General features: G+C 34.8%; 1 protein-coding gene across 1 annotated transcript in view; it reads right to left on the reverse strand.

Annotated features, from left to right (window-relative positions):
- The window catches only part of PIGK (phosphatidylinositol glycan anchor biosynthesis class K), a 73468-nt gene that overhangs the window by 11704 nt on the left and 44773 nt on the right, over positions 1 to 16991 (reverse strand). Inside the window, exon 10 of the mRNA XM_081143603.1 lies at positions 16118 to 16202. Coding sequence (XP_080999729.1) covers positions 16118 to 16202 — 85 coding nt within the window. The remainder of the gene's footprint in view (positions 1 to 16117; positions 16203 to 16991) is intronic.

Consider the following 16991-nt stretch of genomic DNA (forward strand, 5'->3'; position numbering starts at 1 on the left):
AAACAGGCTAGGGAAAACTCAGAGTTAAGTGAATGTAAATCCTGTGGCCACAAATAGAAATATGAATTTAAATTGTATAGTAGAAATATTATATATAAAAGAAATTGAACTCCTGGAATCTAAAGAACAAAATAAATAAACAAAATAGAAACAGACCTATAGATACAGAGAACAGACTGATGGTTGGCAGAGGAGAGGGGACATTGGACGGGAGGGTGAAAAACATGAAGGGATTAGGAAGTACTAATTGGTAGCTACAAAATAGTCACAAGGACGTGGAGTACAGAATGGGGGATATGGTCAATAATACTATATAATAACTATGCATGGTGTTAGGTGGGTACTGGAAATATCAAGGGGGAACACTTTGTGAAGTGCATGACTGTCTCAACACTATGCCATACACCTGAAACTAATACAAAATAGTGCTAAATGTAAAATGTGATTGAAAAATAAAATTAAAAATAAATACAATAAACAGGTAAAAATTTAAAAACAGAAATTGAGTGTTTTTTGTGCAGAGATTCCTTTTACAGTGGTTTTCGAAGGTCTCCGTTGATGAACATTTCGGGTTACGAACACCGTAAACCTGGAAGTAAATGCTTCGGGTTTCGAACAGGCCTCGGAAGTGGAACATGCCCCGCGGCTTCCGCTGAGGGCAAGATCCTGAGGCCCAGCTGGCGGCTGCTGATCCCTCAGTTTTCAAATGTTTCAGAACTCAAACAGTCTCTGGAATGGATCACATTCGGAAACCGAGGTACCACTGTACTTGCCATTTGTATCTTTGACATAAACATAATGAAACAGGTGCACACCCCAAAAATTTCTGATTATTTAAGTATACCACTAGTTGTATTCTTGTTAAATAAAATTTTCCATATGTATTCCCAATTTTACCAATCAGCTACATGGATCAATGGATTAGTCATTCAATAAAAATTAATGGTTACAGGGAGCAGTATAAGTATTGACCTATTCTCTCCTCCCATTAGTCAGTGATTCCTGTTGTTTCCTTACTTTAACTCATTCTCTGCCCCAATAATAAACTGTGCCCTTAAATACATTCCCCTAAATATGGAGGTGGGGGGTGTGAGAAGAGGAGCACAGAAAGAAGAAGAGAGGGAGTCAATATTTGTCAAGAACCAAAATATGGTTTAATCAGTGACAGCACTCTGAATCAGCCCTCTTCTACTTCTACACTGTCTTCTGTAGTTGAAGACAGCAAGGTAAGGTGCATAGTCTATTACAGTTAATATTTTATTTTATTTTTGGCAGAAACAGCCAAATAAGTTGTGCTAAGAAAGAAGTAAAATAAGAATTCTGAAAACATTTAAAAATCAACTGTTAAAATGTCAGTTAAATCTACTCTATTATAAACTTTAACAGCTTTAGGAATAGTAGAGCTATTTAGTAGGGAAGAAAAAATTTAATTAGTGCTAACATTCCTATTCATAATTATTTCATTTCTCTCTAGCAATGTTATACATTTAATAACACTGCCTAAAAGTAAATATGTTTATTCCACAAGATTAAAATGTCTATTGGCACATTTTAAACTAGAAGTCTCTCAATCAAAATTAGGTAGCATGAATATTATTCTGTTTTCACAAGGTATTAACCTTGGAGATGGAACAGGTTAATAAAAAAGATACAGAAACAAAATCAAACAATAAAATACTTTGATCAGAAACTGCTAAATATATCTGAATGTAGATCCAAGTAAGAATAATCTGTGAAAGAAATCTGTGCTTATCTAGAAGTTATTAGAAATTACAATTGAAATATACTGCACTAATTGCCCACCAAACATGATTTGCACAATAAAAGTTAATTCTGAATGTTAAAAATCTGTTACTAAAGGTCTAGATTCCTTTATTATAAAATATGGCTTTTTTGAAATGCATCAGTTTTAAAGTGAATGATGAAATCTCAGCTCTTACCGGGAAGCACATTAAGGTAATTTCAGGTCAGTTTAGATGACAGATTAAATAACTCCTAGTTACACTATTTCAATCTGTTGTTAGTCAGTATGTAACTACTGCCAAGTATAAAGCATGAAGCTGAAGGGTACTACTTTAATATGTCTATATCTAAACAGCCAGTTTCTGGCTCCATTTGAAAAGGGATCTGCTTGGGCTTCATTTTCTATTTTTCCCCATGGTACTTCTAAAACTGCTTTGGTGGATCCCTGGGTTTAACTGCTGTCAAGTTTATCACAGTAGGCATAGAATAAAGACAGCCAATTGATAAAAGCAACTGTGCATTTCCCTCACTTTTTTTCTTTAACTAAAATGGTAACTTACTTTACTGCACTATAAGTTAAAACCTTCCTGCGACAAGCACAGGATGCATTGGGAACGAGTGATCTGGTTCTATTTTCTTCACTGTATAATGAACTTTTTCTTCCTTTTACAGATTCTCTATCTTAAAAATAGGCATAAGTATATAGCTAGGAAATTAGCCAAGGGACACATCACTTTTCCTTTCCAGGACCTGGAGAAAGGACTATCTCTTCACTTCCAGTACTGTTTGTCTCAATCCCCAGAAACTCAGCATTTCTTCAAACACAGCAATCTTCTACCAAAGCATACTTCTGTCCCTAATATTATGGTCTACACTTAACCCTTAAGACAAATATAGTTAGAAAATCTAAGAATACATCAGAAACTATGTGATATGCTTCGATATAATGGAATATAGAAAATGAAAACATCCTTTATACTGGGCACATTTACAAAATTACAATGAATTTTAAAAGACCAAAGACTCAATTTAGAACTGTCATCATGATTATATCATGGTATATGTTAATAACATAAAATTCATTATAAATTAAATTAACAAGTCTTTATTATTTATACAAAATATGTTTTTAAAAAGAAAAATTTTATAATGTATTTTCAAAGCTGTACCAAAAACTTTTCTGAGCTCTTTTGTCTTAGTAACTAAGATGATAAAGCTGTAATACAAAGGGAGTAAAGTTAATTACTACCAAGATTTTAATATTCAAACCAAGACAATGGGTCAAATGTCTAATATTCCTTAGGGATGTTTTCTTTCTAAATGTAATGAACTCTAAATTACTCTGACTTGTGAAAGAAATGTGTATTTGTCTAGTTGTTTTTAATTACTGATTATTTACTTTAGTCGTGTGTAGCTAATCCTCAAGTATTCAAGGTCCACTCATATAAATTAGAGATCATCAGGGCTCTCTGACACTTATTTTTCTTACAACTTTGTACAAATCACAATCTGCCCCCAGTGGTGGAGAGGAGACAAAGAATTAGTTATAGGCAAACGGTGAATGAGTTATGTTCCAAATGTGCTATTTATCACCAATTTTATGGAAATCAGAAAATATAATTCTGAATCATGTTATATTAGTAGATTATCAGAATAGTTCATAAAAACCTATAAATCCTTACTGTTGCTGAACTATCTGAACTAAATATGGATCCTCAGATTAGGTGACCACATAGAAGAAACTTTCTCTTGATTCAAATGAGTCAACTACTGGTAAAATTTTAAATAACCAAAGCTAACCCTTAGCACCCACCTCTGTCCCTTTTTGTGCTCATATCCCTTCAGATCTCTACCATGTCTCAAGCCCTCGTGGGAGAGCCAAGGACAGTGGAGTGGAGAAGAAAAGCAAGAATACAATTGTAAAGAGGTTGGTTTACCAACCTGTCCTTAGGACAGATTCTAAATAAATGGACACTCATGTGCTGAATATTGAACCAAAATACGGTTTCAATTAAACATAACATGCATTAAACATAACATCTGCTGACACCTCATTCATCAAACTCCCTGGGGACCAGTTCCTTCATAAAAACTGTACAATGTTATAGGAGGAACTATAGCATAGCAGTTAAGAGGAGGGGCTCTGAACTCAGACCTACATCCAAATTCTGGCTTTGCCACTTACAAGATGGAAGATCTGAGGCAAGTTACTTAACCCCTCTGAACCTCAACTTATCCATGCATAAAATGAGTGACAACTTTTTCAATGGTACTAATTATTTCTGATGATGATTATGATTAACTGTGAAGTATGATCTTTTGTACCTGTTTACAGGTACGAAACCAATACAAAAAAATGTAGATGAATTTCAGAAACATTTAAGAAACAGAATATAAAGGAACTGAAAACCAATTATATATGAATATTGTGAGAGGGAGAGGAAGGGATGAAAAGAACAAAGGAGAAAAGAAGGGAGGGAAGGAGAAAGGTGAAGAAGGGAGGAGAGACAGGGAAAGAAAAAAAAGTCCAAGAATCTGAACCAGTATTATTAAGCATAAAGTGGCATTAAGATGTAAAACATAATAATAGAAGATTCACTCAGGAAAGGGTTAAATTCTGCTTTAGACAATGTGGTAAGGTCCAAGTGGAGCTGCCTTGCAGGCAATTAAATATTGTTCTGCAACCCAGGAGGGAGAGGAGAATATCTGGGGGTCACTGGAGTGTAAGCGACCACTGAAAACCATTATGGTAGATTCAGCGCCAGGGAGTGCACGCTCAGCAGCAGTCTGCAAGAGACAGAATCCGAAGAACAGGCCTAGGAGAAGACCAGCAAGCTTGTCAAGGGAAGAAATCGGAGAGACAGGAGTAAAACCAGTACACAGTGATGGTCCAAGAAGAAAAGAGTTTTCAGAGCGATCAATTAGCAGAGTTCAAAACCACAAAGAAGCCAAAGACTGGGATGATATGAAAGTCGGGAAATTCCATAGACTTGGAAAGAACAGTTAGAGTGGTGGCTGGGATACAGACTATGCTAAAGTACACTGAGAAAAGAGTGAGGGAACGAAGAAAGCTAGTTTACTTTTTTTTATTGTGGTAAAATATATATAACATAAGTTTTACCATATTAATCATGTTTAAGTGTACAGTTTGGTGTCTACATTCACACTAGTGTGCAACCATCACCACCATCCACCTGCAGAACGTGGTCTCATCCCAAACTGAGACCGCACCCATGAAACAACTCCCAGTCCCTCCTCCCTCAGCGCCCGACACTCACTACCCTATGTGCTGTGTCTATGAATTTGACTATTCTTGGTGGAATCATATCATATTTACACTTTTGTGTTTGGCTAACTTCACTTAGCTTAACACCTTTAAAGTTCATGCCCATGTCAGCATTTCCTCCCTTTTAAGGCTGAGTAATATACTCAATGTTCGTGCCACATTCTGCTTATCCACTTATTCACTGATGGGCGTCTGGGTCATTTCTACCTTTTGGGTATTGTGACTTGCTCTGCTGCAAGCACTGGGAGACAAATACCTGTTTGAATCCCTGCTTATAATTCCTTTGAGTATGTACTCAGAAATGGAATTGCTGGATCATATATTAACTGTTTTAATTTTTCGAGGAATCGCCATACAGTCCTCCATAGTGGCTATACCATTCCACACTTCCACTAGCAGTGCACAGGGTTCCAATTTCGCCACATCCTCAGCAACACTCATTTTCTGTTTTTGTTGTTGTTGTTTTGGTAACAGCCATCCTAATGAATGTGAAAGGGTGTCTCACTGTGATTCTGATTTGCATTTCCCTACTGATATGTAAAGCTGAGTATCTTTTCATGGGCGTACTGGCCATCTGTATAGCTTCTTTGGAGAAATGTCTACTGAGTCCTTTGCTCAAATAACTGGGCTGCTTTTCTGGTGCTAAGCTAGTTTATTTTTAAAATATCAACAAGAGAAAGGAGAAAGAGTGAAGCTGGAAGAGAAAGCAGGATTGAGGAAGACTTTTTTAAGCTCTAAAGACACCTAAGTCAGTGGTAGAGAGTGCAAAGACAAGAGGAAAAGCGTAACTGATGGAGCAAGGTTCCCGGCTGTAAAAGCAAGGTTATCTCTGATACAACTCACACGCTTCTCCCTTTGAGATGGACAGAAAATATAAAGCCTCGTAAATATACAAGTAAGTCTGAAGGTACATCAAAAGTATATTAAAGGTGTTTTTGTCTAATCACCTCAATTTTCTCCAGACTTAGGAGGCTAAGTCATAAGCTGAGCATTAAAGGGGATAGAAGTGGAGGCATAAAAACTGTAGCAAATATGTGGCACAGCTGCTATGGAAAACTGGAGACCCTAACTAGATATATCCAGCAGCACTGGACCCAGATGAAGCTGTCACTGTCTTCACTGCTGTTACTGTTACCACTGTCATCATTGTATTTCCAATGTATGACTTGCAAAAGAAAGACTAAGATTTGCCCCAAATCCGTCATTAAATGGTGAAGTTTGGATTCAGTTCCAGTACACTGTATTACATTATGCTATTTCCTAAGAAATGCTGTAATGAACATAACAGTTTTAAACATAAACCTTTCTGTCCTAATCTAATCCCTTCTTCTGAATAAAATCCTAGAGGTAGAATTACTATCATTATTTATAAACACACACACTAACAAACTACTGTTAGGAAAGGCTGAACTGACTTACATTCCCATCAGCAATTTATGAGCATCTCACTGTCTCTTCACAAACATCAGCTATTTTCACCTTTTAAATCTTTAAAATTTGGTGAAAACTAGTATCTGTTTTTATTTTAGAATACTTAATGACTAGTAAGGCTCACTCGCACCTTTCATTTCTACTAGAGAAATTTAATATATCAGAAACTATGATAACAAATTTATAGATGGACAAGATTTTTCAAACTTACAAAAAGCTGATTAAATAGTATTGAAATATTGATCACTATTTTCAAACAGCTTCACAGTTTCATTTATTCCTTAAAAAGTGACATTTTTTAAAGTGACTGTCAGAAGGTATAGTATGATAGCTGAGATTAATTTATATGAATTTAAAACCATATCCCAGTTGATAGTAAAAGAATAGTATATGGCCTTTAAGTAGTTTAATTTTAATTACTTGCCTTATAATTTGAATGAAAATAAATGAACAGTAATACTATTTTTCACTAGACTTCAGTTTTAAAGATGCTATAATTAGGGAAAGCTTTATAACGTTTTAAAGCAATCGTAGTCCCTAGGCAGGGGAGTGATATTATCAATATCTGGAAACCCATCAAAAGGATTCAGCAACCTTTTGATGAGTTTCCAGATATCGATTATTCAATAGGAACATTTTAAAAAGGTGTCAGATATTTTCTACTTGATAGACATTTCAGTCAACCTTTAGCTGTAATAGGCCTTACTGGAATAGAAAAACATTAAAATGCCAAAATAGCTACAGTAAAACAATGCAAAGAGTTACTATAAACAAGGACAGAACTGAAAAATTATCCCAATCCATGTGCACAGCTAAAATTGCAGTGTCCCAAACAACAATTCAGAATGTAGAAAAGTGAGAAGACAGTCTCAATTACAAAGGGTCCCGACTTAACTTACAATTTTTTGACTTTACAATGGGATGAAAGCGATAGTTAGCATTCAGTAGAAACCATACTTCAAATTTTGAATTTTGATCTTTTCCCAGGCTACCCATATGTGGTACAATACTCTCTCATGCTGCTGGGCAGCAGTAGTGAGATGATTTTGTCCAAACATAGACTAATGTTAAGTGTTCTTAGCATGTTTATGGTAGGTGAGGCTAAACTAGGTTTGGTAGGTTAGGTGTATTAAATGAATTTTTGATTTAATGATATTTTCAACTTAGGATGGGTTGATGGGGACATAACACCACCGTAAGTCAAGGAACATCTGCATACTTATTTTTAAATGTCACAATTATAATATTAAGAGACTGGACTACTCAAATAAAGGTTCTGTGGGCACACACTGCAAACAGTTACCAGCAGTGGTCCTCGGCGTGAGGTAGTACTGCCTCCAGGGGAGGGAGGAGTTCAGAAAAGGTGAGGGAATTGTGTGGTATCACAATGACTGAGGACTGCCAATGGCAACCAGTGTATGAAAGGACCAGGGACACTAAACATCCTGAAATACACTGACCAGTCCTGCACAATAAAAGAACTGCCCCACTCAAATGCCAAAAGTACCCCCAAAGAGAAACAATGTACATACCAGGAAACAATATGGAATAGTCATACTAAAAAAAAAAAATTCTCTAGGATTAAAAAGGTATAGCAATGCATAGATGAAACTACATTTTGCAAGATAACCTTCTATATTTAAACCAGAGCCTGATGGGAAGCTCGCCAGTACTTCTCTGCAATAAACTTTCCTTGTCTTTGTCTTTTTGTCCCACCTTTTGAGAGATTTCCTCAATTTTGCCTTCAAAACTTTCTACTGAAATTTTTATTTCTACTTTCATAGCTTTAATTTCTAAGAGGTCTTCCTTGTTTTCTCAATATTCCTTTTTTTTGTATAGTATCCTGTTTCATAAATAAAATGTTTCCTCACTTCTTTCTGAGGTGGTGGTGGTGGTGGTGATGATGATGATGTTTTCTTCTGTTCCTGGCATTATCTGTATTTGTTAATTTGAATTTTTCCATTTATTTATTTTGATCTTTATTTTTCACAATGAAGACATTCCCTAAAAGTCTGACCCTTGGTTGTATCTTCATAATTAAGAGGGGGAAAAACACTAATCAGAAGATTTTTATGCATTATTAGCAGCACTTATCAACTACTGGGCTTCCTAGTAGACTGAGACTTGGCAATTAAACTAGGGCCTTGCAAATGTCAAAATGTGCACTATTTTTCTATTAGGCTAGTATTTTCAGGGAGGATTCTCCAATTGTCTGCTTGATAGTCTGTCAGCCTGGATGCCAATGTTCTAAGAGCGAAACAGGAGGACAACACTGGGAGTACCTCGTTGCACACAACCTTTGAGATGCCTGGTGCCTGCTCTTCCAGGATTGCGCAGTAAAAACTGGCGTGTTCTTACAGGTCTCCCCCATGATGGAAGTTAGGGTTCAGCTCTTCCACTCTGCTAAGTTGGTTACCATTTGTTCAACTGCTTTTCTTCTAATTTTTGTTGCCTCTCATCTGCTATTGTCTCCTCTTCCATTTTCTCTTTTGGGGTTTATGTATTTTTATGTCTTCATGCTCATTTTAGCGGGGTTCTTCAGGAAGGAGAACATGTGTGTTTGGTCAGCTATGTTAAATAGATCATTAACATATTTTCATATTTTGGTACAAATTACCATATTGTCTGTCCTCAATTTGTACAATTACACGCCTTTCTAGTAGTGGGTGTGCTTTCTCATTACTAAGTATTATTATTACTTTTCATACCTTTGCTAATCTAACAGATTTTTTCAAATGGTACTTTATGGTCAAAATGAACAATTCTTAGATTGTTAATAAACAGTTAACATGTTTTCATTAGCTTATGAGCCATATTTGTTTTAAATTTTAAGGCATGTCTGTGTAAGTTCTTTGCTCCTTTCTACTGGAGTGTTAGGTTTTCTCCTGATCATTCTGTGAAACCTCTTTGTATATAAAGATGTTAATTCTGTGAGAAAAACATTATTCCACTTTATATTTGCCTTTTCATTTTGATGCACAGAAGTTTTACATTTTTTACAAAGTCAAATATATCAATTTTCCTTTTTCATTTCTGCTATTATTTTCATGCTTAGAAAGTCCTTACACACAAATGTTTACCAATTTACTTATTTGTTTTGGTATTTTCCATCGCTCTATAATCCTTTTAGAATTTATATTTTCTATGTGTTATAAAGCAAGAGTCTAATCTTTTGCCCCCAAATACTTCCAACATCACTTATTGAATAATCCCTTAATTTCTCACTGACTGTGATGTGACTTTTATCATTGATATGATCCACATACATACGGGGTTTCTAGGCTAGCTCGGTGATCTATTCTATCCATTCTGCTCAAATCCACTCTGCACTTAAGATCTACCTACATTTTTTTTATCAGTGCCACTTTGTATATCTAAAGAGTTCAGGTCGAAATATTTTAATGTCTGCCAGGGCTAACTAAATTTTATTCTTGACACAAAATTTTAAAAAAATAAAACACAGGCCTAACTAGATGAGACCCAAAAAAAGTGTTATGTTAATAACTGCTAAATTATACATATTTATTAACTACTGACCTTTTCTTTTTGCAGTACATTTCTAAAATATTTTACTTCAAAGGAAGTTTAAGAAATATCTGTACTTGAGACTACTAATATATATTCCTAACTACATACAAATTTCTCTTAATTCCCTAGTTGTCATTATTTCATAATTCAATAAACCCTACATGGTGCTAATCAACTTTTTATGTTTACAAGTTAAAGTGAAATTAATCTAAGTCTTCAACAAAATTATCAGAACCATGCACATCCAATTCTTTATATAAAACAATAATAATACCAAGTTTCTATTAAAGTGCCATAGTTTACTCACATATTTCAAATATTAATCCTAAATTTAAGCTATTTTTAAAAGTGGTTTAATTTTAAAATTAACACCTGCAACATAAATGTAAAATCACTTATAAGGAAAAATTTCCAACTTCTCTCTACACCTGTCTCAGTAAGATAGCTCTGCCTTCCTAGTAAACAGATTAAAATTTTTAAAAATAATCACCTTTAAGAGAAATTAACATAAACGTACTAGGTTAACCAAACTACTTTCTCTGTATGTACTTTTCTATTTCTTTATAATATTCTATGTCCTAACAAACTTCATAAATCTTTAAAAGGATTCACTGTACTTTCATATGTAGTAACTCCCCTTACATCAGTAATTGCATATTACGCTTTCCCATGATTTATACTTTATTTTATTGTAGGACTACTAGATTGCCTAAATTGTTAATATAATTAATCTTACAATTTGCATACCTACTCAGAAATGTTTAATAAATACTACCATTGAATTTACTACCTATGAAGGAAACTGAGTATCATAAATAGGTTTGTCAACCTATGTAACCTTTGTCAAGTTCTCTGTAACCTCTAGAGATCGCTTAATTCTCTTTGCTTTTTAACATGTCAAAGACCCCTAAATTCAACAATCTGTGATCACCATAATTATCCAGTATGTAGTGGACGCTGCATTTAATTCACTTTCCAATGAACATACTAACAAAGTTCACCAACATTTGGGAAGAATTCATATAACTTTAGCTTACAGAAATGAAAGAAAAGGAAATACAGAGGAATGGGGCGAGAAAGAGAAGTAAGAAAGTCAGAAAAGGGAGAAAATAGAGGAGAGAATGACAACAAACGAGGAGCTGGTCTTTTCCATTCCCTACTCTGTTCTCTTCCTCTAACGCCGCTCACGCTGTGCGGCCATGGGGAGAGATGAACTGCTAAGTATTAACAGAGGTGCTCTGCATACCAGTTATCTCCGTGATTACAGAAGAGATAGATGCTGATCCAAAACCACACGGTATAACAGTAGATCTAAGTAGAGACACACCTTGAGTATCTCAGTGCCATGAAGCCACATCACCTACCTACCCGTTACCTAAGCCGCAATTCTATGATCCCAAGAAGCAATGGAAGAGGGAGAAAATCCTGGGTATGAGTAACTTAATTAAATGTTCTACAGTTAGCCAAAAATAGGAGGAGGGGAATGAGGTTGGTTGATATAAAAATAAATCCAACTATTAAGAAAATAAAGAAAGACATATTTGCTCTACTGAATTGTGGCTTCTGAAAATCAGACACACTATGTCAACTGTGCTGAGAGGGATTCATATTGTTTCCAATTTGTTGTGGCCACAAGTAATACTGATATAAGTATCATTGTACTAAGATTCTTATATATTAGTTATTTTATTTATACATGAGTATGCTAGATACTCATGAATGGAACCACTGAGTTGAAGGATACATATATTAAATATTGAAGAGATGTTGCAAGATGGCTTCTAAGAAGGTAAAAATAAATCAGACACCTACCAACCAGGTATGCAAGTGTCTATCTGTTCCTAGCATCTCTGCAAGAAATTGATGATTTTTAACTTTAAAAATATCTTCACTGAGATATAATTCATATATCATAAAATTTACGCTTTAAGTGTACAACTCAATGGTTTTAGTATATTTAGTATATTGCACAGAGCTATGCAATGATCAACATTATCTAGGTTTAGAACATTTCTATCACTCCAAAAAACAGAAACCCTGTATCCATTTAGAAGTCAGTTCCATTCCTCCATTCATCTAAGTCCTAGGCAACCACTAATCTACTTTTTGTGTCTCTAGTTTTGTCTATTTTGGACATTTCATATAACAGGAACCATACAATATGTGGTCTTTTGACTGGCTTCTTTTATTTAATATAACTGTTTTCAAGGTTCATACATGTTGTAGCAGGTATCAGTACTTCATTCCTTTTTATCACCAAATAATATTCCACTGTATGGATATACTATATTTTATTTTACCGTTCATCAGCTGATGACATTTGGGTTGTTTCCAACGATTTGCTATTGAATAATATTGCTATGATCGTGCATGTACGGGTTTTTGTGTGGATGCATGTTTTTATATACCTAAGTTGGAATCACTAGGTCATGTGGAAACTTTATGTTCAACCTTTTGAGAAATTGCCAAACTGTTCACAAAGTGTAATTTTAATTTTTGCCATACCAATGGGCATAAAATAATTTCACTGAATCTGTAATATTCACTTCCTTACTGATACTGAGGCTCTTTTCTTTATTCATCGGCCATTTAGTTTGTTTTCTCTGAACTGCTTTTCATCTCTTTCATTTTTTCCTACTAAGTTGTTTTGTATGCCTTTTAACTTCCAAGAGTTCTCTATATATTTTAAATAGTAACCAATTTACTGTTGTCTTCTTTGTAAACATTTTGTTTTGATTCTAGTATTAGTCTTTTAATGTTGTTGTATCTTATGTCATATAAAATATTCCATTTTTATAGAGCTAAACCTATTTTCTTGGCTTTTGTGTTCACTAAGGTCTTCCCCACTTCCAGATTATAAACTCAGTTGCCTAACTTTTCTTCTACATTTTTATTTATTTATTTTACTTTAAGTTTTTAATCTATTTTTTAGTATACACATACACCAAGGGTCACTATATATGTAAAATGTATTTACTGTGAATTATAATAAAGAATACTTGAAATCCACTTTCCTACTGTGTTCCATTATAGTGTCTGTGTTCTGATATCTGGTCGGACAGGCACATCTCTCTTTTATACACTTTCTTTGGCTATTATTGGATATTTGTTCTTCCATGTGAACTATGTGGTCATTTTCTCACTAACATTAAAACAAACAAACAAACAAAAACACTTGCTTCCATTCTAATTAAATGGCCAATTTGAGAAAAAATTATACTTTTATGATATTAGGTTCCCTACACCATCAAATAATTTGGTATATCTTTCTGTTTATAAAACATAGGATATTTCCATGATTATTATGTAAGTTCTGTGGTTTACTTGTCAAATTTACCCCTAAGTATTTTATAGTTCTTTTGGTTGTTGTGTAAGAAAATGTTTCCCATTTCCATTCTGTGCGCTTACTGCAAATATAGAGAAGCTATCACTTTTACTTATCTTAAATCTGGCTATCTCACCAGATTCTTTTATTAATTCTATTGTTTATAACTTGAGTCTCATGGGTTTTCTAGATGTACAATAACATTTGCTAGGACCCCTAAAAATGGTAAATAATTTGGCAGTATAAAATAGCAATACAAAGAATCTTGTCTAACTCCTGATAATAAAATGCAATCTAACACACACAAGATATTAATTACTCAATTGACTAAGACCCATTCCTCTCCTAGTACTCAAGTTGCTCCTCTTGTTACAGCCCCTGTCCCTGTTCCTCCTTTCCTGCAGCTTCTAAACTGCTACCAGAGAAAGGCCCTGGCTTCTGGCTTCTAACTTCTGGGTAGTAGGGAAAAGAGGTGCTCCTGACTCTCAGTGTACCATTAAAAATACATATCAATTCATTCAGATATGTGCACACACAGTACAAGGCAAGATGCTGAAAGGAGTATCAAGAAATCAAGAATGTCTAGAAAGACAATCAAATAGGAGATATAAGACGTGAATATATAACATTATTTCAAATAGAAATGACACATGCTCCAAAACAGGCACAAATAAAGCATATGTCAAGATTAGAGGAAAAACAGTTATTTACAGTATAAAAATAGTTACAGGTGGAGTTTAGATATATATACTATAATACTATAATTTAGATATATTAAAGATTAAAGCCTGGCCGGGTATGGTTGAGCATTAACCTAGGATCCAGGAGATCTCGGTTTGACTCCCAGTCAGGGCACATGCCCGGGTTGTGGGCTCGATCCCCAGTAGGGGGAGTGCAGAAGGCAGCCCATCAATGACTCTCTCATCACTGATGTTTCTCTCTCTCTCCCTCTCCCTTCCTCTCTCTGAAATCAATAAAGATATATATATTTTTAATAAAATTAAAAAGCTTTTGTGGGATTGGCTAACCCTAATTATCACGTGTTTAGGGGGAAAAATTGCTTTCAAATAATCCACCTATAAATGAATTTCTAGCAACATAATTCAAGTTTCTTAAAGACTACTTGGACAGACATGGTAACAGTCCCAAAATTGCAGTACTGTCAGTAGAGGGAAGTAACAAGAGAAACAGATAAGAACCTGGTTTAACAATGACCTTTCCTGATTACCCCTTGAGAACAGAATTAATTTTATTCAATAAAAATAAAAGAAAATGAATCCCTATCCTGCAAATTTCTTAAAAATCAAAATCTTATGAATTCAGGTACTACAGAATTATAATTATAATGTTCATAATTCAGTGCTTAAATTAAAACAGCTTTTATACTACCAAAAATATAATAAAAGTTTTCACCAAGGTCAAATATTTTCACCTTTGAATTCGCGGAGTTCATAACGGCAAAATGCAGCTGTTACGTAAAGCACAGTTTACTGACTCACTCCTGCTGTAAGAAGGCGACTGACATGTCATCTGGTCGTCATCGTAAAGGTTAATTCTTATTTCCTGTTTCAGATGCTGTTCTTCTGGGCAGCATCTATTTACCTATTCTGAACTCACTCTTACTGTTAAGAACATATTGACTCGCTCCTGCTCTGCTGTTTAATGCATTTATGCTGAGAGTCAGGCATGAAGACAGAATTTTAAATGTGACATTTGCAGGCTGTTAGGTCACTTAGGCTCTGACAACACTGGGGAATTCCTGACATATAAACAGGACCTGATTACCAAGCACAGATAGGCTTCCCAAAGGGGCACATTTCTGATTACTATTTGTAATATCTCATAGAACTTTGATATTAAATTTTAATGTCAATGAAAAGATCTATATAGGCAACATTTTAAAGTACAAGTCTGTTTCTTTTAATAAGTTCAAACTGGCATATCTTCTAATCAACCTATCTCAGCTAAATAAAAATTATTGTGATTAACAAAGATATATGGAAAGACTCATAATAACAACATTCATTAAAATTCTGAGAAATTCTGATCTCCAAGGACTTTTAATATTTCCTATAATCTATAGATTCTGAAAATTTTGATATGTCTAAAGGCCATAACTCTTGTCAACAGACCATTTAAAAGTCTCAGATTCTAGCCCAGCAGGGCAGACTTTATATGCTGTCAAAATCACAGTACGAAATAGAAGTTTTAATACTTCTGTATTAAATACCACACTGCCTTTTCTAAGATTACAGTTATGTAGAAGGGATGATAAAGTCACTATAACTGGAAATGAAAAAACTGCCCACATGACATTTAAAATTACATTTCACAAGAGTTGATAATGGGGTGGGGTGGAAGAGTAGGGAAATACTGTTTTCTCATTTTACCTAGTCATAAAAATTACACCAAATTATAGTTTTCAACAAATATAATTTGGTGTAATTTACACCAAAAAATTACACCAAATTATACTTTTTCTTTTTCCTTGTCAGTAACAACTACTATATACAGTGGTTCAAATGAAAGTTTTCTAAAATTTAGTCTTACTGTTAAGCAATGCACAAAAGATAACTCTGATTTTGCCCTGTATTTCCTATAAGAATTCTGTTACACAGCAAGGAACCTTTTAATACTGTGCTCTGAATGAGACTCCCAACTGTAATAGGTGGAGTCTAAACGGGGACAGGCGGCCGGGAAGGCCTCTCAGCTATCGCCATCGATTCTGAGAAACCGAACAAAGGCAATTACTTTGCAGAGATCAAAAATCGTGTTTCTTTAGAAAGAATAAACTGGAAGCAAACCTGGTGTATTATCTGGGCTACAGGAAGTTGCTCGGCATATCTCAGGGGCTCCACTAGTTCCTCATCCACCCAGTCCTCCTTATCCCTGGAAAAGAAATTAAAAAACACAAAGCGAAGGTAAGTACTATTTCTAAAAACAGCAAATATTTAAATATGCCAAATATATACGGCTGTTTTTGAAATAATCAGTATTTATCAATAACCTATGAAAAACCACCTAATGGTAATTTTTAAATGATATAAGTGCATTCAGACTGCACTTAATTACTAAGTAATAAAATTAGCTAACATCACCTAATATTCTCAGGTCCTGCCTCTTACTCTAAGGCTTAAAAACGTCTAAGAGCTCCCTGTGGACAGGGTGTGCTTTTGATCAGAGGAAAGCTCTTCACAGCCGTGCTCCAGCCATGCTCCAGCCCCATCGCCACAGTGCCTCCCTGCCCCAGCCCGCAGTTCCACCCGTACCCAGTCCTGCCGGCCACCCGCCAGCGGCCTGGCAGCTCCTCCACTCTGCTCTTCTCCACCGTTGCCTGTTCGGACCAAACACCAATTCCTTCTTTCAAATATAATAATTTGTTTAGACCCAGCTAGGTACATTTTGTATCTCCTTAAAGACAAAAACCATGTCTTATTCTTCTTTGTGGTATATCCAATGTTTACCACATAATATTCAATAAATGTTTGCTGAATGAAAATATGAAAAAAATAAAGATAATAACCCTATGAGAGGTTATTTTATATGGAAATATTTTAATATCTATATTTACAATAATATGCACAGTTGACATAATACATATCTAATACAGTATAAAATAGCAAAGTGTAGAATAGTAATAAAAATCTCCTCAAATGAAAAGAATTAGAAAAGATATTT

The sequence above is a fragment of the Miniopterus schreibersii genome (genome assembly GCF_964146895.1).
Source record: "Miniopterus schreibersii genome assembly, chromosome: 8".
Lineage (NCBI taxonomy): Eukaryota > Metazoa > Chordata > Mammalia > Chiroptera > Miniopteridae > Miniopterus > Miniopterus schreibersii.